This window comes from Diplotaxodon limnothrissa, linkage group LG15, assembly GCF_057381915.1.
Source record: "Diplotaxodon limnothrissa isolate DT_005_m linkage group LG15, D_limnothrissa_male_GT1.1, whole genome shotgun sequence".
NCBI lineage: Eukaryota > Metazoa > Chordata > Actinopteri > Cichliformes > Cichlidae > Diplotaxodon > Diplotaxodon limnothrissa.
In genome coordinates, this window is record NC_140610.1 from 1,267,938 (window position 1) to 1,292,531 (window position 24,594).

At 44.0% G+C, this 24,594-nt stretch overlaps 1 protein-coding gene across 4 annotated transcripts in view; it reads left to right on the plus strand.

Annotated features, from left to right (window-relative positions):
* The first annotated feature begins 7,737 nt into the window (after window positions 1-7,737).
* Window positions 7,738-24,594, plus strand: part of cdc42bpab (CDC42 binding protein kinase alpha (DMPK-like) b) — a 69,713-nt gene continuing 52,856 nt past the window's right edge. For all 4 annotated transcript variants that reach the window (XM_085372212.1, XM_085372209.1, XM_085372210.1 and 1 more), the window contains exon 1: window positions 7,738-9,024. In XM_085372212.1, coding sequence (XP_085228338.1) covers window positions 8,847-9,024 — 178 coding nt within the window. In that variant the 5' untranslated portion in view covers window positions 7,738-8,846. The remainder of the gene's footprint in view (window positions 9,025-24,594) is intronic.

Genomic DNA, 24,594 nt, shown 5'->3' on the forward strand with positions numbered 1-24,594 from the left:
GACGAAAGAGAGAGAGAAGGAAACTTCAGTGTGACAGACGGCAGCACAGTAGCGCAGGAGAGACAGAGTGTGTCCCTCTGACACTCCTCTGGTCCCTTATATTGTTGCGGGTCCTCCCCGTCTTTCGCACTTTGTCGATGGGGGCAGGGACCCTTATCAGAACAAAGGTGCGACAATACAGCCCCATCCTAAACAGGATATCTAAGTGGCCATACTTCAAACAGCAACAATTAAGACTTGAGGGCCATCCGTGTAATTTCACCGCAGTTATGTTTGATGTGGCCAGAAGGAGGATTTCTTTAAAATCCGTTTCTTGCTGTGTATTTAAGTGACAAGACAATCACGTGATCTTTGTTTTATGTGCTTATATTTTTGCTTTTACTTGATTTTGAAAAGAAGAACACTGTGGAGAAGAAGGGTTTTATTTGTAGCAAGCTTGTCGTATTTGAAGTGCTGAAGAGCTTTTTTGGTTAAGTTGAACAAATGACCGTTGCTGTCTTTATCTGGACACTAATTTCTCTTAAATTGGAATACTGTCCTCCCACGGTGTGTCCTATGCAGCTACATATGTGCCTCAGACAGACATTACTTGACCCTGTGAACCTGAAGTGCCCTCTCCTCCTTAGCACCCTTGTCTGCACACACACACACACACATACACACTCTGATGTGTACATTCCACTGGACAATGTCAGCCTGGGCCCAGTCTGGCAGCAGTTTGTCACACGATGGGCTTAACTTCTGTCTGGATGGCTGCAGAACCTTTTTTATCCAGCAAAAGGGTCTAAAACCAAGCAGCATGTTCACCTTGAGTCTATAACAAGCAAGGGAGTGAGTGGGTGGGGGGTCCATGGAGAAGGAGTGCAGGGCCTCGAGGGAGGAGGGGACGCTAGGGGATTAGATGTTTATTCGGACCCCTGTAACCCATTCTAGGTCCACTCCAGCAGATTAAAATTATTAGCCAAACAGACAGTTTAATCCAGGGGCTGTATGAGAAAGGGAGTGTGTGTGGGGGGAGGCAGGGGGTGGATGTGGATTGGGGCAGGCTCTTCACAAGTTGGTGATTATCTGATTCCATTGCGAGGATTTGCCTTGCCTTTTTTGTCACACAAACATTAGAAGAGGGTTGCTCTCACTGGCTGCCCAGAAGCTCCAGGCTCTGGTTGTGTATTGGCCGTGTTTGCTTAGAGATGTCAGACAGACTGAAGGAGCACACAGGAAGAGCAAATGACAGATGACTGCCAGACCCGCTTGTAGCAGCTCGAGAGGTTGCATCTGCCCAGTAAAGACAAATTATTAATTAGTGGCAGAGCCCCAGTAGCACATGACACGGTGCACGTGTGTTGTAATCTTTGAAATGCATTTATTGGAAACGGGCTCGGCGTGGCTGCGTGTGTGCAAAGGTAAAGTACGTGTAAGTGTGCAGAGGGATAATCAGCGGGTAACAAATAGATGTGATCCATCCTGTTTATTTCAGTTATACTAAAAACGTGCGTCTGTGTCGGGATCCTGCATTGCAGCTGGTTGTAAGTCAGCATCAGAAGCCTTTGGCAGGGTCCGTGTGCGCCTGTGTTTGTGTTCTGATTTTGATGAAGGTCAGGTTTGCAGTTCGGTTTGCTCCTGATTTGATTTTATCCTTAAAAAATGTTCTTTTGTGCACTTTTTTCATTATTATATATGTATGTGTGGTATTTGTCACACTGTGAGAGTTCATCGCTTCAGAATGGCACTGTGGTATAACAATACAATACAAACGTGTGCACAGTCATGCACATATCCAAAATCCCAATAAGCAGATATTTTATTAAAGTTAGCTTTAGAAGTTCACCGTATCACTTCCTGTAGTTTTTCTTTTGCTTTATTCTAAACTCTAAAAAATTCAGTTTGTTTAATAAAAAAGAAACTCGCTTAATTTTAGTTCATTCTAACAGCGTCAGTCTTTGGTTTCATGATATTTAATATGTATATATAGATATTGTGTTTTTGGTTGGGACATTTGACGTCTGTGGCATTCTTACAACCCAATTAGTGGAAACAACATTAGTCACCAGACACTTTGTTCATTTTATTCATTTAAACGATGAGACTCGTTAATTAGGCTTTAATCAACAGTCTAAAGAGACCATGTTCAGCCATTACCCCAAACTACATGTTGTTAACTCTTTGAGGTCTCAGTGAGGATTACAAGTAACCCCGGCTAACCTGAACTCAGCCTAGACTCCAATAGTCCAACATCTGAGCCACAGAGGGGTGACGTCTTGTATTCGGCTTCTCTGGCACGCTTTAAAAACTATTTGAAATTGTTTGTTTCCCCAAAATATGAAATGCTTTTTTGTTTTCTTCAAAGATTACAGCTGGGATTAAATTAAAAATAAAAAGTATGCCCAAAATGCTGACTTAAAGTAATTTGATTACATGTACCTGTAAATGTTCCATGCCATTGGATAAATATACATTCAGTTTATGCCAAGCATGGTTTCCTTGACAATTCATTAACAAACAAACCTTTGACTTCATTTTTTTAATTTCAGTTGCATTTTAATCAAAAAATGTAATTTGTGTTTATCAGGGTTATGACTCATCACAGACTGTTACAGGGATCTTGAACATAAAATAAAGTGGTGTTGTTCGTGCACACTGATGGTATACTGTTACTTCTGTTTTCCTTCAAACACCGAAGGAAGGATAAAGCTGCTCAAAAGTGTATGCTAATGATAATAATCAGCGCATCCTCCATAACAAAGAGCCACGGGTGAGGTCCAAACCTGTAGACTGTCTGTGGTCAGCAGACATGTAAATTCCAAGCAAATCTTGTCCAGTCCAGCCAGATGCCAGTCTAAGTGCCTGCTCTCCACAGCCTAAAATACTCTGCTGTCCGCTCTGCCTCACATTACAACCCCTAATTTGGGAAATTAAGATGGCCTTTGTGTGATATTTCTCAGTCCTCCTTCCTTCCCATGACGCTCAGAGACGAGCTGCCTAGTTCAAAGCCGCATCTCATACACTCATAGGTGCCATTTCTTTTCAATCAAAGGCCCAACGAGCTCCTTCAATCCACAACGCAGGTGTTAATTAGTATCCGCCCATTTGCATTCAAAAGCAGTCCAATTTATAGGTCAATCCGTTCCATTTGCGCAGCATCAGACCTCCCTGTTTCTGCTTTGAATGCGTATACAGGAAGAGGGCAGAGGCGCAGTTTGGTTTGCGCATTATGTTGTAGCATCTCATTATTACGCGTCTCCCTGGGAACAAGGCGGAGCTGCTGCATGCTCCAAAAAGTCAATATTGAACTTGTGTTGGTGGTCACGGCAAAAGCCCCATTATGATGCGCTCGAGCATTGTCAATCACTGCTACTGGCCGCCTTATCTCCACGCCAAATATTTGGAGAAATGAACCGCACTAGTTTGCACATTAATGGTCCACACCAGCTCTTCTCTTTCAGCTCCCGCAGACGCGTCTGGATCTAAAGCTGGCTGCCAATAATCATCGATCAGTGCGTGACAAAGACGAAGCGCTAGACCCGTGCAGGGCAATACTGTTACTGCCCTCCGCGATGTCGACCAACCGCAGGACGGTTTAATTGCATTTCGCACAGCGAATGACGGATCAGTCAGCGCAGACATGCGCGTTGACCCCGCTGCAGACAAATGGGATCAGACACGTTTAATTAGGACTATCAGTACATATTTTCATTGGCTTTTAATTCATCGACAGTTGTGATGGACTGAACCATCGTGGCTCCTAGGAAATATTTCAAAATCTACAACCCGATGAGGGAAAATCTCACGCAAGAAATTCAACAGCTCTGTTGTGCAACTTACAAAAAGGCTCGTGGCTTTCAGTAGCTGTGCTGAAACGGTTTGTACAGCAGAGGACGCCGTGCGCAAGCGCGTAGAGGCTTTAAAGGAAACTTCCACCCCGAAACCCCCATTTGCGCTGTGCTACGTTCAAAAGATCCGATAATCATGACGACGTTAAATAGATAGCAGGAAGGCAACATCGACACTTGGATTGATAGCATCATCGAGGAAATAAATATATGAATAAATGTACACTTAGATCTCTTTATTGCCCTTATTGCTTTGTCCTATTCTAATTAGACCACTTGTGAACATAACAGTTGAACTGAATTGTTCATTGTACGTGACTTTTAACAGGATACTTGCAGTGCTTAAATTTATTAACCTCCTTGTCAAAAAACAAGAAAAATATCTCAGAAATCTGTCAAGCACTTGTTTAAAATGACCTTATTTATTTTATTTTATTAAGAGTAAATGTGAAAATTCATGGATAACAGCAATAATTGTAGTTTGGCATTAAAAGCAGCATTTTGATTTAACAGCTTGCGCACACTGGTCGATTAACCATTACAGAAATATCAGGAATGACTTTGGTCACTGTGACACTTTAGAGCAGAGATGCTGACTCGTTTTACATCAAGGGCCACAGGTAACCCACAGTGATCTGAAGTGGGCTGGAGGAGTCAAACTAGCCTTTCTGTGACATTTAACCACATTTAATCCCAGAGATATGTGCATAGAACATAAAGAATTTCAACAGCACACGTCCGTTTTTCTACATGAAAGATGTGTAAAATCACTGAAAACGATCATATTTATATAACACAGTTTTTGTTCATTCACAGAAAATGTTCTTTCCCCCCCAAAGTGTCCACAGTACACAGCGAAAAACAGGAAGTTGTCTGCCATTTATTTGTTTATGCATTACTTAAATACTTTGGTGTAGCATGAATGGCCATGCAGGAATCTTAGTCAGCAGAAAACGTCATATAAAAGTTATAAATACACAGTTTAAAGTCCAAAAATCCATCCTCGCAGTCAAAGTCGTCCCTGCAGTCGGATTGGAGGCTTTGGCGGGCAGATTCTGGCCCCGGGCCCTATGTTTAGCACCACTGATTTCAAGTAAGTGTTGCATAAACCTTACATGGGCTGGTGTTCTAATAGATGTGTAAAGCACTGTACGCCGTGAGCAACCATCACTGCTGTTTTACATGATATTCATTCTTTCACGACAAAATGACACCAGATTGATGCGAGGACAAAAAGAGTCCGAGTGTCGACCAGGAAGGATTTCACATTTCTACGAACTTTCAAGACCCATGTCACACAAACTCTGATGTGATCAAGTCTGCTGAAGGACAGAAGCATTTAAAAGCATTTAAAACTAACTATAGACGCTTTACATGAACATAATTCACCTACCAAACACGTTTTTACGATATTAATGAGGACTGAGTGTCGTATCAGACTGATTAGATCCTGTTCATCACATACTTCTAAACTACCAGTGCAGGAAGTGACAATCTTGGAAAGAGAAATAATAACAATCCTTCCACGTTAAAGTGTTGTAATACAAATACACCTCAGTATATGCAGTGAACGCACCGAGACCGAAGGCGCTCGGTTTCACTGGGTTTGGCAAAAAGATTGCGAAGCGCTCAGAGCGACCTGTGACAGGATTATCTCAGCAGACGCCACATGATTTCTGCTTTCTCACCACACATCGTTTCATTTTCATGGTCGAGCTGCTCGCTGTCCTGAAGCATTTGGTGCTGTGTGTTTTTGAACTTTACTGATAAAATGTGCTTACTTGTGAAGATTGAACATGCATCGATAAAATGGCAAACGGACGCGTTCAACGTGAAATGTCCTGATCACATGATCCACATTTGAATGTAATATCCACGCGGACACACGAGACCCGTTTCCAGCAACCATCACGCCTGCTGGAAGTGAAGGTTGTGTGTACTCCTCCCTTTCACAGCCAAACTGGGCCAAGAGTGCAGAGCTGTGCAGAGTAACACTGATGATTGGCTCTCTGATGGGCTCGGTTAACTGTTCAATCCAACAAGGGTGATGAACATCTCCAAACAATCAACAATGAAAACTCAATCAAAGCACAGCAGTCTCAGTGCAGGCTGACAAACAGAAGCAAACACAGCAAGTGTGTTGGAAATATAGCAACAACACTTGTGCGAGGAATTGTGTCTAATAACAAAAGCACTCAGACGTAACTGCACTGCTTCAGAATCAGAATCTTTATTGACATCGTGCTTTCAAACAATGAAAATAGTTTGGAAAAATAGTGAAAAGAGGGCACTTTTAAGTGTTGTGTACAAGAATATAAGATAAGACTTTATTGATCCCACAACGGGGACATTTTTGCGTCACCTCAGCTTAGGTACAGATATCAGAAGGAAATACAAAAATACAAATAAGTACAATCAGTGAAAAAAGTAAGATAACACACTACATACAATGGTAGCATACACAGTATGTGATTATGGATATGGCTGGAAATATGGAAGACATAAACTATATAGCTTGATATAGCTATTGTACCACTACTATATGACATCAGAGTTGATTTCCCTTTAATCAGGTGACTGCGTCTTATATGGCACGTTGTTGTGCGCTTACTTCATCACATCTCGTGTCTTTCTTCTACAGTCAGGGGGCCCTGAACTATTTATTTTCTTAAGTATGGAAGTTTTATGTTCCCCTTTGTTGGGGTGTGTGGCCTCAAACACCTTCTCCTTCTCTCTCCGTCTCCCTTCCCCCAAACATTCAGCTGCTTAGGCCGTTATTGATTACTGGGTGCACTTTGAGCAGTGATAAGCACTAAAGGGATCATTTCCAAACAAGGAATGATCAGTTCAGACTCTGAACTACATGAAACCCCATGCACTGTTTCTATGCAAATAGGGAGCGAGAGCGTGCCACACAGACCCTTTTTGTGTCAGACATTTAAGGTGTGACTGTGAATGCAAAAGCGAGACACATTTGGTAGATTGCATAATGGTTTGTGGGGAATCTGACTGTCATATTTGATGCATGTGGCTGTGTGAGGTGGCTCACTGTCACAGCTAGCTGGACTCGACACAGTTGCACTGACGCAGGCTGGACTGTATCTCGTTTAAGTGCTGTGTTTGCGGTCGGTTACAGGGACAGCAGTCATTGTTACTCCCGCGTGAAGAAAAAGACGCCACCAGCACACAGCCCGCAGTTCCCATTCACAATATTGACAACACCCCCTCCCATCAACACCCCCCCGCCTCTCCCATTCGCACAGCAGATGCTGTGACGGGCGCCATGATGATGATCTGGGATTTTGCCTGCAGCAGCGACCAGAGACGTTAGAACAGTGGTAGATAGGCCGCGAGCTCTAGAGGACGTCTCGAGACACGGGAAACATGGCGGATTAACGAGCATGCGTGGAAGTTGGAAACTGTAAACGCGTTACCTAACATCACAGACTGATAACCTTTTTTTTGGACACCGTGTTCAAATCAAACTGGTAAGACGAGACTGAAATATCCGCGAGATATCCACAACAGCAAACACGGTGGTAGAAGTATAACGTCCAAAGAAAAAAACAACAACCTAACTAAAAACGTGATAATTAATAATTTTACTTTTTACTTAAAGTAATTTAATAAAATTTCAAAAATAATTCCCCAAATAACAGCCCAGAAACATTAGTCCGGATGATTGGTCGCATACTGGAGAGACTTACTTCTAGAAGGATCTTCTATGGTTAAAAAAGAAGGTACGTATTTATCAATAACTCATAATTACGTTTCTGACGAGAGCTATTTGTAAGCCATTCATAATTTCCAGCAGAGCCACTTTTCCCACAATGCAGCGCGGTGCTGCAGCGCACCAGAGCAGTGTATAGTGGGTTATCTTTTCAGTTTAAAGCCTCTGGCATCGAGCCGCTGGTAGCTGACTGGGGAAAGACGGCAAAGCAGCGAACGACCGGCGGTGCAAAGGGAAGGACGGGGGGGAATTTAGGCAGTGTCCCGTATTTGGAATAAGCGAGGCTAGAGAATACAGCTTCCCCCTGACGTGAAACGAGCTTTTCTGCAACCTTCATAAGAGAAAAAAAGGAGCCGCATTTTTCTCCTTTGACGGCTAACTTACAGGCTGGTTGGAACTCTTGGCTAACCATCGCGTTTGAACTGTGAAGAAACTAAAGAGACGTTGACGAAGATTGGGATTTAAAGAACATATCTCCCAGCAGTGAGTTGTGAAAACAAGGGGATATTTTGCAGTTAGATAAAAAAAAAATATATATATATATACACATTGTCAGAGACAGACGGCATTTGGTTGAGACGTGTTAACGCTGCGTGTTACATGTCAACTCCCGGGAAAAGGGGGAAGTTGTGGCATCAAGGAACGGAGAAAAGTAGCGTTAACGTTAGCTCCCTGGTTAGCTGAACAGCTAACCTAGCAGGCTGCTAAGCTGCTGTCGCCCTTCCATTCCTGGAGCAGAGGAGGGGCGCTGGGGCTTTGTAGCATTGCAGATCTGGTTTGCATTTTTTGGATTGCTGCAAGAATGGAGAATCCCAAATATCTGTCTCAACTCAGGGAGAGGTTCTGAACGGCTTCGACTAGGTTATTTTAAATATATATATATTCTCTTAACGCCAGAGGAGAGCAGAAAACTGCCTGCTAACGCTGCGATTCCAACAAAATCAGCCGGCCCGGAGCAGCCAGGGTCTGTTACAGGCTTACTTCTTTTCTTATGCACCCTTTGAGGGGTTGGGGGGATAGGTATTAAAAAATGGGGAAGTGCTGCACGTCTCACCCAGCTTCAAGATACTGGCTCTCGAGAGGAAGGTCATGATTAGGCGCATTTTATCGCTTATTTAGCACCGGCTTGGCCTCAACGCGCAAAAGTTTGATTATTTTTCGAGACGTGCAGTGGCGAGAACTTTTCAAGGCCCCCCTCTGCGCTGACTTCCAGGCCGAGGAGGTGTTTGCTCGTCCAACCCCATCCATCACCATTGCTTCAAAAGGCCAACAGTAAGGAATAGAACATGTCGGGAGAGGTGCGTTTGAAGAAGCTGGAGAAGCTGATCCTGGACGGGCCGGCTCAGTCTAATGGCCAGTGCCTGAGTGTGGAGACGCTGCTGGATATCCTGGTGTGCCTCTATGATGAGTGCAACAACTCCCCCCTCAGAAGGGAGAAAAACGTCCTGGAGTTTTTGGAATGGGGTATGTATTCTTCTTATTTACTCCATTTTCCCTTTCTTTCTTTGGTAAGATGATCAAGCTAATAATACTGTTGGCGCAGTGGCCCTCCCTTTCTCCCATCACATTCCTTTTATAGAAGCAGCAGGGCTCACTTTGGCCTCCTCTTAACACACTGGCTCGCACTAAAAACTAAAGAGAGAAGGGGCCAAGCAAGGCCACTTTATTCTCCTGTAGTTAAATGTTTTATGTGTTTTGGAAAAAAACAAAAGCATGTTGGAGGGTTAGACATTAAAACAGAAGGTGCCAGTTTATTACCAAAAACAGAGATGCTGTAAAATACCAAGCTGACAATGATAAAAGAGGATGTATCGGCTGGTGAGCAGGCCTGTTCGGATTTGAAATGCTTCCGGGACGGGTCCAATAAAGATGTTCTCTCCCCTGCAGGCCGCCATGTATTCCAGTGGGAATGCACTTAATGTGAAGTAGATGGCTTTCCTGTCATCACGGCTACTTTGCATGTCAGTTTGCTTGGGTTTGTATGCACGTGAAGGGTAGAGTTGTCCCATCAGACAGAAATCACTTGCACACGCCCATGCTTTGATTAGTTTCTACAGAGGGGGGGGGGGGTTCTGCCTTTTTCTGGCTGTTTTGTAACTTTAAGACTCCCTAAGGTTAGAGAAAGGGAGAACAGCAGGAAGACCACACACACCAACAAGAGAAGGTGTGTGTGTGTGACATTGGGGTTTGGTTTGTGCATGAAGCAGGAATGTGAGCGACTCACCTTTTTTTGTTATGTAGGGCAGAGGCCCAGCTAGCTGCCGGAGCATGCCTGGCTGCCTGGACTGCGCTGTCTTTTACAGCCCTGAGAGAAGGGTGGCAGTGCAGGAGCAAATCATTGACCTCACAGCAGAAATGTGGATTAAAACAAAAGGCAATGAGGCGACATATTAGAAGGAAAGCGCTTGTGTGTCATATCTGCAGGAATCTTTTTGTCTATGTTTCTAAAAATACAAAAAACCCCTCTACAGACAGACTAGCCGTTTGGCCCGTCAGTGAGTGACTGTGTCACAGACAGACAGGATGGCAGTTAAACACGTGTTAAATCTTTTGCCTGTGGCTGCTAAGTTCATCTACCCCACCAGCCACCATCTGGCCAACCTATTCTGTGCTAAAAACGCAGTTGTGCAGGCTGGAAGTGGCTGGATTTGGCCATTGTTCATGTTTTTTGGGGGAGTCTGCATGAGGATGACGAGGTACTTTTGTGCCTCTGCTGAAACATGTTTCCTTTAGGACAATCAGTTGTTGCCCCCCTTTGCTAGTTCTCAGCTGATGTGCTGCATCAAGTTGGCTTTGCAACAATGCCAGTGAGCCCAAGCCTTTAAGGAGAGGCGCCTGAGTGCCAAGTGGTGACCTCATCGTGACATTTCCCTGTGTTGTCACTAGAAACTGAGCTCTAGCAGACACAACATGCAGATTCAAGCTGTCATAATTGCCTGGAGGTCCCGTGTTGCTGCTTGTTATTTACCACTCCAAAGGCACTGATATTGAATCCTCCAAATTTATGCATTTTAATAATGTAAGTTGAAATGGCTGCTCAAACAAAGCTACGGTGTCCTTTCCAGAATAGAAATGTGCCTTAATTGTAAAGTTCTAATTAAAAAGGGCCTTTCAACAAAATCCATTCAAAGGTAGCTCTTAAGATTGTTCTCATCCTCTGCCGCACACGTACAGTTACCACGGTGGACCCGGCAGTTGTTCTACTCTGGGCTCTGAAGGATGTCACTCAGAGAAGATATGACCTTACATGGTTCTGTCATGCAGCGCTGTCGTTGGCAGAGAATATCTACCCACGTGCAGTTCCATCCTTCTGTTTGCAAGTGGCATCCAATCAGCTAAAGCAGCGGACCCGGGCCTCGTACCGGTACCGGTCCGTGAGTCGTTTGGTACCGGGCCGCGAGAGTTGAGGCTCAGGTGTGAAATGTGTGGTTTTCAGGGTTTTTATCGTTTTCAGCGTTATTTTGTTATCGTTTTTATCGTTAACTCTGTTTTCCTGGGTCTTTTCACGTGTGTTATGAATAAATCTTGTTTTTTTCGGTACCGGTACTAGTTTTATTTTGTTGTATTTATCCGCGACACCTTAAAGGCCGGTCCGTGAAAATATTGTCGGGCATAAACCGGTCCGTGGCGCAAAAAAGGTTGGAGACCGCTGGACTAAAGGGATGGAAAAAGCAGATAAAATGGCTGGTTTCAGACACTGGTCGGTTGTGCACCAGGCTAAGTATATAAATAAGAATTATTTGGACTTGTGAACAATCTTCTGGCACAATTCTTGCTGGATTGCTTAATTTAAACAAGTTGATTTCCTAGCATGGACTTGGCTTTTAAGCGTAGTCTTCAAATTTTCAGTTTGCGTGAGACCGAGGGCTTGGCAAGGCCAGTCCAGAAGCTTAATGGTAGCGTGCGCTGACCATTTCAAAACTCGTTTTGCTGTTTATTTGGAATCGCCGTCCTGTTGGGACACCCAGCTTTGTCCAGATTTCAGTGTCTAGCAGTTGAAGTTGAAAAATTTGGATTCCATCCACTTTATGCAGTGTAGCAGAATAAGGCTATTACCATAGTGCAAGGGACAGCGGCCTCACACGTGGTTGTCCAAGCATCTCTCTCGTCTATAAAACGTTTTCTTTTTTTCCAGAAGACATCTGAGCTGAAAATTTCAGTTGAGCTTGAAGGTGTTGAGTTTGGAGCCGAGGCGTCTTTCTTGGTTGGCGCCCTGTCAGTCCACGCTGATGTGAAACTTGCTTCACTGTGGACGGTTTCCAGTTCGTGGCCCGGGTGAGCCTCGGTGGTTCCCAGGCTCTTATATTTGAGCCTGCGTGGATCAGATGAGATCCGACACTATTCGCGGTATGATGACTTGTATGTAAACGACTGACGAGCACTGTAAATATGCCAGTGTGTGACTGCAGAAGACATTGTGGACTTTGGTCAAACCAGTTTGCCCCAGTGGTAAACGGCTAGGGAAATCCTGTCCAGACAGATGTCCAGGATGTATCCCTTATCTGCCTGTCGTGCTCATCTGCAGCTCTGATATATAAACAATTAAACATGTAGCGCGATACTCAGGGATTCTTTTCCTGCATAGAATAACTAACATTTCCCCAATCATGTGCTGTCCAGAGCCGAAGGCGTCGAGCGCTGTAACAAAATAATTTCTGTAACTATTTTTGTGAATTTGGGGTTAAAATGTTAGTTTGGACATTTTGTGTCTGAGATGATCAGAAGTAACAGATTTGCAGCACTGACAGGTTCAGCTTATTTGCAGTGTTACTGCCCAAAGGCTTTTCTGAACCAGAAGAAACACCCTGCTGCTGGACGCACTAGGACAGCAAATAATCACGTTTCTTACATTTGTGTCATATTTCATATGTACTTCACAGCTGCTGCTGGTTAATTTCACTCAACATTTCAGCAGCTCAGGTTTCAGTGTTTCCCACAATAAGACTTGGTCTGGTCAGCGCGTTGGTGGTTTTTGTGTCAATTATGATTTCCTCACAGCCCGTAACCGTTCAAACTGGGGCTTGAAGCGTGCCAGACTAGCTGAACTGGAGGTGTTTTATCCGAGTGGTGGTACGGGAATAATAACAGTCGGCTAGATCATTGCTGCATCTACATGATTTGCCATATTTGAACTGTGTTGGTGTTGAATCAGCTCATCCTTATGAAATCCAAAGGGCTGCTGCGTGACCACATCAATGAATGACACCTTTCAGTCTTTAACTATATTTATATTTTTAAGAGTTATTCAGTGAAGAGCTCAGGGCCAAGAAGAAACCATTATAAACTGCCTCCCAGATGGTCTTTTATTATGGACAAGATGGACCAGTGAAAGTGATTCAGTTCAGCTTTTGTAGTTAAAAACAGCGGCGTAACAGTGAGCCAGTCCAGACAATAGTTCTTCCCTCTCGGTGGAAGGAATCTGCGTGTAAGGTTTTAGCCCTGTGATAACGCGCGTCCACGGCAGCAGACCACACCTCTGTGGCATAGCTGCACACAAAAAGTATAGTAGCACTGAGGTCAAGTCTCGTCTTGTCCTCAAAAGTTTTGTGAGCGCCACCACTCCCATGTTTTTCTTCTTCTTGGCAGAAAACCCAGCCACAGGGTCAAAGGAAAAAAGCACACCTGCTGCACATGTAGTGCGGTTCTCAGGATTTGGACACTTATTAGCTAAATGCTAACCAGAGTAGTGACACAGTGCTGTTATAGCTCCTTATTTGTACTTCAGCAGAGGAGCCAAAGTGCACGTGACCAACAGGAGTCTCTATAGGAAACAGACTGGAACAGAAAGATGGTGTTAACACGTACTCAAAACACGGTTTAATCCTACATGCAGAAAAATGGTTCAAGATGGGCCCAGTGAAACCTAAGACCCCCTCAGCCTGTGAGCACTCGGCCTTTGTGCGGCACACAGAGGCTGCACCTTCGCAGCTGCCCTTTGTAGCCACGCTGCAGCGCCTGCGCGCCTTTTTGCTAATGCAGCACAGCCGTGACAAAGGTGCAGCAGTGTTCCCCTTTCTTCCCAACGATGTTTATGAAGCGAAGAAGAGGACAAACACGTGGAATGGGTTTGCTTTTCGTCTTGTTGGGTGACCTCATTCCAACTGAAATGGAGACCCCAACATGACCTGCAGCCACCGGGAACACGGGAAAGCACGCTGCATATCGCAGCATTTCCTGGGTCTAGCAGCTCAGGCCTGCGCGTGTGTTTATTCACTTGAAGCTGAAACTCGGTCTGAGCCAGCAACTCTTCACCCACACTTATTTTAAATTAATTACGCTGAAATATTTCTGATTAAGCTGATTAAGAGTTAACTTGAAGAAAACGCTCCTCCTCTTCTTTCTCAGCAGCTGAGCTACACCTACGGTCTTTTTCATGGAGCAAGCAGGAGATGAATAACGGATCAGTTTAGTTTCACATTGATCTGTGGCTTACGTAGGCAGGCGCCAACCCACCCATGATGGTGATCTTTCCAATCTCACCGCGCGCTCGATCTTTTTCTCCCATCGTCGCCTCCTTTGTGTTTAGCACCAGTCTCACTCCCCGGTTTGGCTGGCAGCTGAATGAGAGTGGGCGGCATTGCCAGGCCACAGTTGGCAAACACTGTGGAGGCTTCCTGACCTTTTCTCAGTCCAGACTCGATGTTAGCCTGCAGTGGCCAGCTGTTCAGCTGCAGCTGATGTGTGCTCCACCCTGCAAGGCTTTGGCAGCGTGTAACACACACTGCTCGCAGTGGAGGCGTACACACACACACACACACACACTCTCTTATTATTGTGGTTTTTTTTTGCCTAACTAGGCTATCTCATAGTGCACAGACCTGAGTTCTTCCCTGTTTTTCCGCTGTTAAAGAAAGAGCCGCCACTTAAATCACGCTGCTTCCAAAGAAGAATTTTTGGATCACATAGTTTAAAGTTGTGTCCACCACACCAAAAACAACCATGTTCACAACACTTTCTAAGCCTCTGCGTTTATACACTCGGTCCCTTCCACCGCTGCAGGTTGGGACCAAACATGCTCAGACTGCAACCTCTGCATTAAAGATCAGCGTCGAGTTGGAGTCGCGCATAAAGGCCAACTCATCCTGGGGTTTTTCCCCTCAGTCAGGAGTGACCATATATAGATAAGAGGAGGGAGTGCTGAGTTATCAGCTTATTACTAAGGTATAAACAAGGCCAGGATTTGTTCTGCCCTACATTTTGTTAACTGAGGCTTCATTTACTTGAGTCACAGTTTGTTTATTAAATGATAAGTAACAGTACAGTCCTCACGCCCCCTCACAGACCCGTGCAGAGCTGGTAGAAGTACTTTGGAAAGTAATCACTGTCCATTAGGATGAACTTGGTTGGCAAAGCTAGTTCGGTGACTTGGATTAGCAGCATTCAAAATGAGAGACCACAGTGATGCAATAAAGAGAATCATCCTCTGTACAGTTTTCATGAAGCAGGAAATTAGCTTTTGAGACTGAAACTAGTTTGTGTGCAAAATGGGTATTTGGGCTAAGAGGTGTCGTTTTAACACGGGAAACTACGGTTGTGGAGACTGCCTCTGGTGGCCAATTGAGGGATTGCAGTTTTCAGCACTTCATTTTTAGGCCTGGAGGTTTCTACAGAGCAACATAAACTAAGCTATTGCAAGCTGCTGTTCCAGCTGTGCTGCAGTAGCTGGCCTTATTCACGCACAGGAAATGTACGTTTTTATTTTACTTTACGATCCATCACCTGCGTGGTGGATCGTAAAGACAGAGCAGTGATTTATTGTGTGCAGACGATCTGGGTTTGGGTCTTTGACATTATGAAGAATCAATAAACGAAGTAACAGAAAAGGTTGCTGAAGAAGAATTTGAGATAAATTGTAATTGGGTGAGAAAATATTTGACCCTCAAACAGGAGTGATGTGGAGAAAATGCATTTTATAACTCAAGTTCCCTAATCTGTATCAAATGTCAGTGTTTGTGTCAGATATTAAAATCGTGTTTGGCCTCGATCAGCAGCTGTTCTGCCGTTTCCTGTCTGGCTGCCCGGTGGCTTTGGCAGGCACAGTGAACAGGAAGGAACCACAACCGTTCGGTGAGGTGCTCCGGACCCAGCGGGTACATGATGTCATACGAGGAAGCGGGGACATCTGTATCGCATTGTGTCATTGTGTGCTCTGTGGCTCGTTTTGGTGTTTTGGACGCAGCAAGGTCACGCTGTTTATTTCCTTTCTGCTGAATTCCTTTTTCACAGCGACATGCCTGTTTGCTCGCTCTCATCAGCTCTTAGTGTTTCTGTCACTTTTTCACGTGATCACAAATGCCAGCACGTGTCTGGAAAGGACAGATGATGGAGAGGCCTGCCCTGTCCTGCTGTCTGCAGCTTAGTTTTTGGACCCAAAGGGGAAACCGCTTACCCTTTCTTAGACCACGTATCCTTGTTCTCCACGTTTAATTTACTCCTCGTCTGAATTAAATGTGGAGCAGTTCAAAAACAGAATTCCCTTGCGCCTGAAACATGGCAGCTTTGTATACGCAGCTAAATTTGCTCTGCTGCTGAAAGTTACATTTTCAGATCATTCTTGGGTAACTCGAAAGCACCTCCTCCAACCAGTTAGCTTAACGTCAGCCGGGTCTGTTGTATGCACAGGAGGTCCAAGATTCCTGTTCTGTCTACTGAATATTGTTCCTGACTTTGGTTAGATTAAGCAAAGCTAACAAAATGTTAAATCGTCATCATGTCATAGTGATGTCATTTCTGCCATTTTTGGCGAGTGGAAGTTCTACATTTTACAGAGCCCCTCTGATGACATGGTCCAAAAAAATAAATAAATTGCAGCCACAAAATACTATTTCGTGCCCTTGAAATACTTATTTGTGGCCACGAAATGCTAGTTTGAGGGCACGAATTGGGTATAACGTGGCAACGAAATAGATAACGTGCACACATCATATTGATACAATTCCTGGACTGCTGTGTAGAGACATAAGCATGAGAGTAGGCTAAACCTACACACCGTGGACAGAGACGGTATGATTGGGTTTTATTTTAGGCTGGGGATGAGCTACAAATGCATTTTGAAAAATCTGCAATGCAAGGAACCATTATTACGGAGAGGCATTTAAACAGGATACTGCGAGCCCAGCTTACAGACGTAAGCACGACCTGGACGCCGGGATAGATTTTATTGTCAACCAACTGCAAGGGCCTGGGAAGGATCACGGTTATCGGTCAAGTGTTTCGTGCCCACAAATTAGCATTTCGTGCCCTCGAAATAGTATTTTGGACCATGTCATCAGAGGAGCTCCGTAACATTTACATTTCATTGCTAACTGATGTCTTGCTTTAACTTTATCCGTTTCATTAATGGGGAGATTCACCTTACCTGTGATAGCAAAGCTGGCTTTTGTTTTCATTTGGAGTCCACTCTGGGGGAATTCACCAGGGTAACACATGTGAAATTGTACATTTTCAGCATATTCACAGTTGGCCTTTGAAACACTTGGTTAATCTGTTGGGAGCGTTGTAGGCAGAGAAATGCCTGTTGGTAGTTGTGTCATCAGAGAGTGGCAGGGGAAGGCTTCCCAGAGGACGGGCATGGAGCTTATCAGCCCGCCTCTCAGGATCCCCGGGGTCTGACTGCACATGCTCCCCCCCTGCCCTTCTCTCTCCTTTTTCCACTTTTCTCCTCCTTCATTTCTCCTCATTTTCACATCTTTTCCTTTCTTCTGTTCCTCCCCTCACAGTGGCTGCTAGTTGGCTTTGGCTGACCTCCCCATTCAGCTGTCTGTCCATCACTGCAGCCAGTGTTTGCAGACTAAATGAAAATGAAGCTGTTCGGCTTTTGGCTCATCATGTTTCTTTTCCTGCTGGACCTGGAGTGCAGCCTTTCTTGCATTAGCACAAAATAAGTCATCATTTCCATCTTTTTAGGAATCGCGTCTTATACTTGGTACATAGTGCTCAGATAACCTCATTCAGGGCTTTTACTTAAGTAATTGCTGCCAGTTTGAAGCTGAGAGGAGTTTGTTGAGACTTCAGTGTGACTCGATGCTTTATTGTTATTCTGTGCATGCTGAGGGGAACAAGTTGGTCTCCTCCTGTAATGACTCTTAATCTCAGAGGAGCAATTAGTCAGCAACAGCGAGACTTACCGAGCGGACAGCAGTCACACTCATCAACGCCACACACTGACCAACAGTGTGTTCCCCTTTTTCTTTGTTTTTTTATTTAAATGTCGTCAAAGGATGAATTTGGGGAAAACTGCTCGCCCCCTTTCAGCCCATTCAGCTGAGACGGTCCCATCGCCAGCTGGCGAAGGCGCTCGCTTGCATAGTTTTGTCTTTTCCCATACTCACTCACTGAACTGGAATTGTGTCACCGGCCTTACTGAGGAAACAAAACCATTTTGCAGTGATATTGGAAAAAAGGTCTTAGAGAGGCGCATTTCAAAGACTAGTTCATTAAAACCACACGGAGTGTTTATGTGAAGGATTTTGAAAGTCTCTTCATGTCTTACATTAACTGTGGATGTTGTTCAGTGCACTCGAACGACACTGCTGTTCTTCTGTGCTGTGATAGACCTTTGATGTGAAACCTTCTGGAGAAAACGTCACCTTTAACCACCATAAAGTCGATGCACAATAGCCACAGTTTGGCCTCAATGCATTTTCTGCTCAGTCCAGCTCAAACTGTTTGTACACTGTGTTGTATGATTTATGTAATATTTAAGGAAGGTGTTGGTGTTCTTCTGTATACGTATTCAGCATGGTCGGATTCTCAAAGAGGGAAAAGTTCAACTCTGAGGTGCAAGTAGCCTAAAATCATCGTTCTTCGTTGTTGTTCTTTTAAACCCACATGTTCCTGTCAGCTGGCTGATGTGCCAGCAGCTTGACCCTCCACTGCCTCAGACCTCAGGTCAAAATCAGAATCAGAATACTTTATTCATCCCGAGGGAAATTAGGGGTTACAGCAGGCAGCACGCTAATGGCGCATGCGCACTCACAAAGGAACCTTCTGACCAACTTTACACAAACATCACATTGGGGAGACATGTCAGAAAGGTAGGCTGACAGGAAAAACAACGAAAATACACTACATGAGGTAAGAGGAGAAAAAAAACTCCACTCAGACTGAGCTCCTGGTGGGAGAACAGTTTGATAACAGAAAAAACACCTCAGCACAAAAGCACATGACTATCAATACACCATAGAAACACCTCTTAGTTTAACCTCAGCTGCCTTGTCACTGCTTACTAGTTCACAAACATGGGAGAAAATTGCAGCGTATGATCTTCCCTGGACCTTTGTTTTTTCCTCCTTGTACAGAATCTTTCTCTGACATCCAGACGAGGAGCCAGACGATTTGGCCTAAAATCTCATCCTGGTACAGGCAGATGCCAAGAGCCTCTGCTTGTCCAGGCTTGAACTAGCTGCCAGCAGGGAAACGATTCTTTCTTCTTAAGAGTTTATTTGACATTGGCTCTGCTAATGGGAACGTGTTCCTAATTTATATTTCCTATTATCTCGTAGTTTGGATGTAACGTAACATCGGCATTTGTCGCGTCCCAGTAAGAATTCATTCCAACCAGATGGGCATCCAAACTCAGGCATGTGATATGTTTTTTTTTCTTCAGTTATTGGGATGTTATTTATTGGTTATTGCACCAGCTGTGGCAGGAGGAACAATTAGGCAATCAGTGCCATGACGAGAGTCCCGCCACTGCACGTCACAAGTTGTGTTTCGGTGACGCTGCGGACTAGTTTTCAGTCGTCCCTGAGGTATTGCTAGTGTAGTTTTTATTTTGCTCTGCTGCTGTGTTACAACCCGGCGTGGCTCTTGATATGGCCACCAGTCGATGTCGTGGAACCCCCCGCTGCGTGGATAATGTGGAGGCTGTCTCTGACTTGTGATGTAAACACTGTCAGGGGTTAGCTTGATCATTTTAAATATCGTCAAGCCCCAATTTTTACTATTGTTGTCAGTACCTTTGACTTTGATGCATCGTTTGCAGCATTATTTAATTTTACGTGTGTGAGTGTGTGTGAATGGATGGACGACTGAATGTAGTGTAAAGTGCTTTGGGGTCCTTGGGGTCTAAGTAAAGCGCTACACAAATACAGGCTATTTACCTTTTATGTAATGGTACTACAGCATTAGTAGCTGAAAATGTAATTTTGATGCAATAATTGGAGTTTAAAAAGCTTTTCGTTGGTTATTTCATGAAAAACCAAATGAAATCAGTTGATGGTTCGAGTGCAGCACCTTTGACTAACGTGGCTGCTGCAGGACTCTGTTGTCCCCCGGCTGCTTTGAGCAGAGGGCTCAGCTCTGTGTAAAAAGCGCTGACTCAGGCCCCAGCCCCTCACGGCCGGGCTGCCTGTGGAATTTGGAGCTGAGGTGCAACGTTGGGGAGAGCGGCAGCTGTTTCGATGAAGCCAGGTCTGGCTTTTTGTCCACCAGCACCACTCGCACATTCGCTCTGCTCCCCTCTCTCTGTCAGCTCTCACTTTCTTTCACTGCTTTATTCAGTCCAGTGCTCCACACTTTTACAGCACAATATTCCCTTTGCCTCAGTATCCTCTCCTCTTTTCCTCACCTCCTGTTTCTCGCCCTGTTTGCTCTTTCCTCCCCCCCAGACTGCTGCATCCCAGCTTTGCCTGGTGACAGAGACTGCTGGCTTTGCTTGTGTCTGTGCAGGGCAGCAGTGCTACGCGCTGTGCATATTTGTTCATACTCCTCTCTTTCTCAGGATATGTTTGTACACTTTACCTTAACATGAAGTGCATAAAGCACCACATGTGTAGAAGCTGACAATGTAGACAACCTTCAGCATCTTGACAGGACGGAGCCGAGCTGCATCCCTGCTAAAGCACACACTTTGATCCTTTATTGCATGCTGTCATATTTGTAAAAGGGGACTTCATGCCAAAGAGAGAGGATTGGTATTTGCCCTCTGAATTTGCTCAGACTAAATAAGGACTGAACACACCAGGGGCCAAATTAGCAAGAGTGTTAGAACAGTGCTGCAGCCGCTTACAGCCAGGCTATGAAATCCCACAGTTGCTGAGAAATGTAGCGACATTTTTATCCACTCCTTGCTGTTTTCAAAGTAACTGATTTTAATAGGGATTTTTTCTATTAGGTACTATTACAGTGGTGGATGCTTATAATAAATATGACCACATTTTCAGATAATGAAGTTGGTGTACGTGCAGGTAATTACTGCGATCCTTAGGCGCGTTTCAAAGGTTTGTTTGTTTTTTAATTCTTTGTTCTGTATGATGTTACTAAGACATCAAATGTTCTGGTTAGGAGGGGCAGCCAATCAGAACAAAGCTGGATTAAAATAACTTTGATGAACTGAGGGTAGAGCAGGGCTCCACCCACTGATTTTCACTTAAACAGGCAGCTGTTTTTTATGTGCATTAAAGTTATATAAACATTTAACAGTGCATATGCAAATTCCTTGCTGAAAGTTTAACCAAAAGGCATTTCCAGTAGAAATGTGCTGACATATCCTGAGCATAACCATGTATAATATTCACTGAAGTTAAAAAGAGGTGCTTTGCAACATTAAACTGCAGTGTGCCAAATAAAAAAGTCAAATATGTATTTTTCGGACCATAAGGTGCACAGGATTATGAGACACATTAAGCGAAACAAAGCAGTCAGATAAATCAAACTTTATTAAACTCATTCTTCTTGCTTCCTCCACTTCTGTACCATTGATTCATTAATGTTGAATTCTCTATCAGCTGCTCTATTCCCATGTTGTTGCAGTATATTAATGACTAACCTTGTATTGTGGATGGATTAGGGCTGCTCGATTATGGCAAAAATGATAATCACGATTATTTTCACTGAAATTGAGATCACGATTATTTGACGATATTTATTTAACCCTTTAAGACCTACTATAGAACCAAGTCCACCAGAGCTTATATTATTTTTATTTATTTTTTTTACATGCTGTAGTGCCATTTGTGGGAGCATTTCAAGTTGCTATACATCAATACAACTGTTATAGCCCATATTTTAATAATATGTATGCATTAAGTGCATAGTAATTACATAAATTGCAAAAAAGTGCAATAAACTACAAAAAAAATTGAAAATCGCTTTTGTTTTGTTTACATATATTTCTACTTGGAGAAGTTTAAGAGGTTTATCCCTCAAAACTTTAAATACAATAAAGTTGCAAAAAATAGTTTCCCACCACAGGAAATTTATTTTGTGTGTCTTCATAGTTTTATTTTGGAGATACAGCAATTTTTATATACTGCAGGAAAAACAAAACAATCCTATGATGCAAATTTGCAAAGAAAACAGCAGGTGCATCATTTCACTGTGGGAAGTGTTACGAACAGCTGATAGGAACGGCAAAGCGTGTTTCTGGAATATTATGTTTTTGTTCCTGCAAGCGCTTTTTATGCAATTTTTGCAAAGCTTTATGCGGAAGGAAACCGTGACCGAGGACAAGCTGATGGCATCAGATGTAAGTACAACTCCTCCGGTTTCATATGCAAAACAAATTATTGCGCTAGCTTACACGGTTCAGGTTCTACAGGGATTTAAAAATAGTTACACAACACGGAGCGTGCTGCTCTGACCGGCTTTAAAGGGTTAACAATGACTTTAAAAAATAATATAAAATAGTGTGCAACACCACTGAAGTTTTTTTTTTTTTTTTTAAAACTCTTTTCAACCAACAGCAGTCACTCTCTCCTCTCCAAATAACTTCTGCTTAGCTTTCCGAGCTTCCCTCGGGTCCTCTTAATCAGCGGTCTCCAACCTTTTTTGCGCCACGGACGGTTTATGCCCGACAATATTTTCACGGACCGGCCTTTAAGGTGTCGCGGATAAATGAGGGAGGGGCTAATAATCGGCTCAGTCATTTTTAATGATCGTTGAAAGCCCAGATCGTAATCGTGATTAAAATTCGATTAATTGAGCAGCCCTAGGATGGATTATCTCAGTTGTTCTCCTGACTGAAGTTTGGTCCGTTTACAGCATCCTGCCATGCGATTGCATTTGTTCCTGACCATCAGGAACCCTCACGCTAACTTTTATCTAGTGGGAAAGTGTTAGTGTTCGTCCTCCAGCTTCACTGTGTTTATGTTATGCTAACATAGCTGTGTCGCTAGCAATCACGTAGCACATCATTATATACCAGCTAGCCCAACTTCAGTAACCCTACAAACGTCACTATTTAGTTTCCTGTCTTCATTCATGTTGGAAGTGTTGGCAGAGCTGTACGCTTGAATGCTTCAGAAACCTCTCAGTCAGAACATGGTATATCATGCTTAGGAAACTAGCGAGCTAACTTCCTGCTAACTTCTAACTCCGTTAAGTGTAATAAATTCTGTTTTCATGGATGCCTGGATGTTAAACTTAATTGTTACACCTGGTAAAGCAGCAACGCTGATCACTTTAGTAAAGATGAAAGAATTTAGACAGTTTAACTCTCAGTGATGTCGTAGTGTTCGTTTGACTTTGGGACCTGAAGGGGCGGAGTTTAGGACCCAGATTACTCCCAGATTTAAGAGCACCTTATTCTGACAAACACGGTAATAACGACGGCCCGCTGGCATGCTCTACCAAAAATAGTGCTTTGTTGTGTATCTAACGGACAAAAGCCAAACCAGTTCCACATCACTGCAGCATTTTTACAAACCAGTTCTGGTTCATCTGTGTCACTCAACGATCCGCTTTCTCCCTTCTCATTCTCTGTCGCCGCCGTGATTTTTTGCCATGTGCGTATGAAAACAAAGGCACTGCGCATGCGCGTTTTACCCATATTCTATCGCAATATTTCATTTTCTTATCGTTGGCTAACATTGTACCGGTATTACCGTGAACGGTATGATATGGCCCAGCCCTACTGAGGGGTTGCACCAAGGTCCAGTATAAGATAAAGGATTCTTTTTAACTGCCAGGATACAAAACTACTCCAGTAGAGTCCAGGATTCGACTCTACTGGAGCTGGAAATGAGAGTTAAAGAAAATTATACAGACTTATAAAAGTATAGAGGCGCATAGCCAAACAGTGGAAATTAATAAGCATTATGTTGCACATATATGCATCATATCGCACATCAGCATCTTCTCTACTGTAGCCAAGGAATGCAGCTGGTGGATAACGGTCAAAAACAGTAATCGAGCTAATTGTGCTGTAGTTTGATCGGCATGATAACACACTGCACTCAGTGAGCTACGAGTAATGCTGAATTTCTCTTATTCACCCGCTCCTTGTCCCATACATTAATACTCCCACCCACACATGACTCAGTGGATTCACTGAACATCTCACTGTAGCTCGTTTGTCCGTGATGGTATGTGTTAAAGTTCCTCGATCGGCTTTCCCCCCCCCGTTTCCAAACGATGGATGCTGTCAGTCGTGTGTGCTTAGTCAGACCACTCTGGGACACATAAGCATTCAGTCTTGCAATTTGTGGTATTTCGGCTCAATCTTCGTAACTGGATAATGAGAGGGGGGAATGTGACAAATTAGGCGACGATGATGAGAGCACGAGCAATGAGGACAAATTGAAATAGTTGAAATAGATTAGGGGAGCCCACAGAGCTGGCTCGTATCGGTTGTAGTTGTCGTTCTTTGTGCCTCCGTGCTGCTTGCTGACACTGATCAAGTGTTGACCTTGGCTCGTAGCGTGGTGGCGAATTTGACAGTGACCTGCCTATTTTTAGGCCTGTCTTTAATATCTACACTGCTTTATGCATTTATGTCTCTCGCACTCGTTGTTCTGACCTCCTGCCTTCGGAGACGCATGAGTCAAATAATGTCAGCAGCTCGTCAGCACAATTCTCCATCTTGCACCTGAATGGCGGTCATTCAGGCCGGTGGAGCTTGCGTGCAGCTGATTTGTTGTCTGGGCGAATTCTCGATGATAAAACAAAGCGTCTGTGCAATGCTGGGCAGTCTGGTTACCCAGTGTCTCATAAGCCTGTTTGTTCCACACACAGTGATTTGGTGGTTTTGTGGATAAGTGTGTGAGAATGGGTTTGTGACCTGTAATGCACACAACCGAGAGACTGACTGTA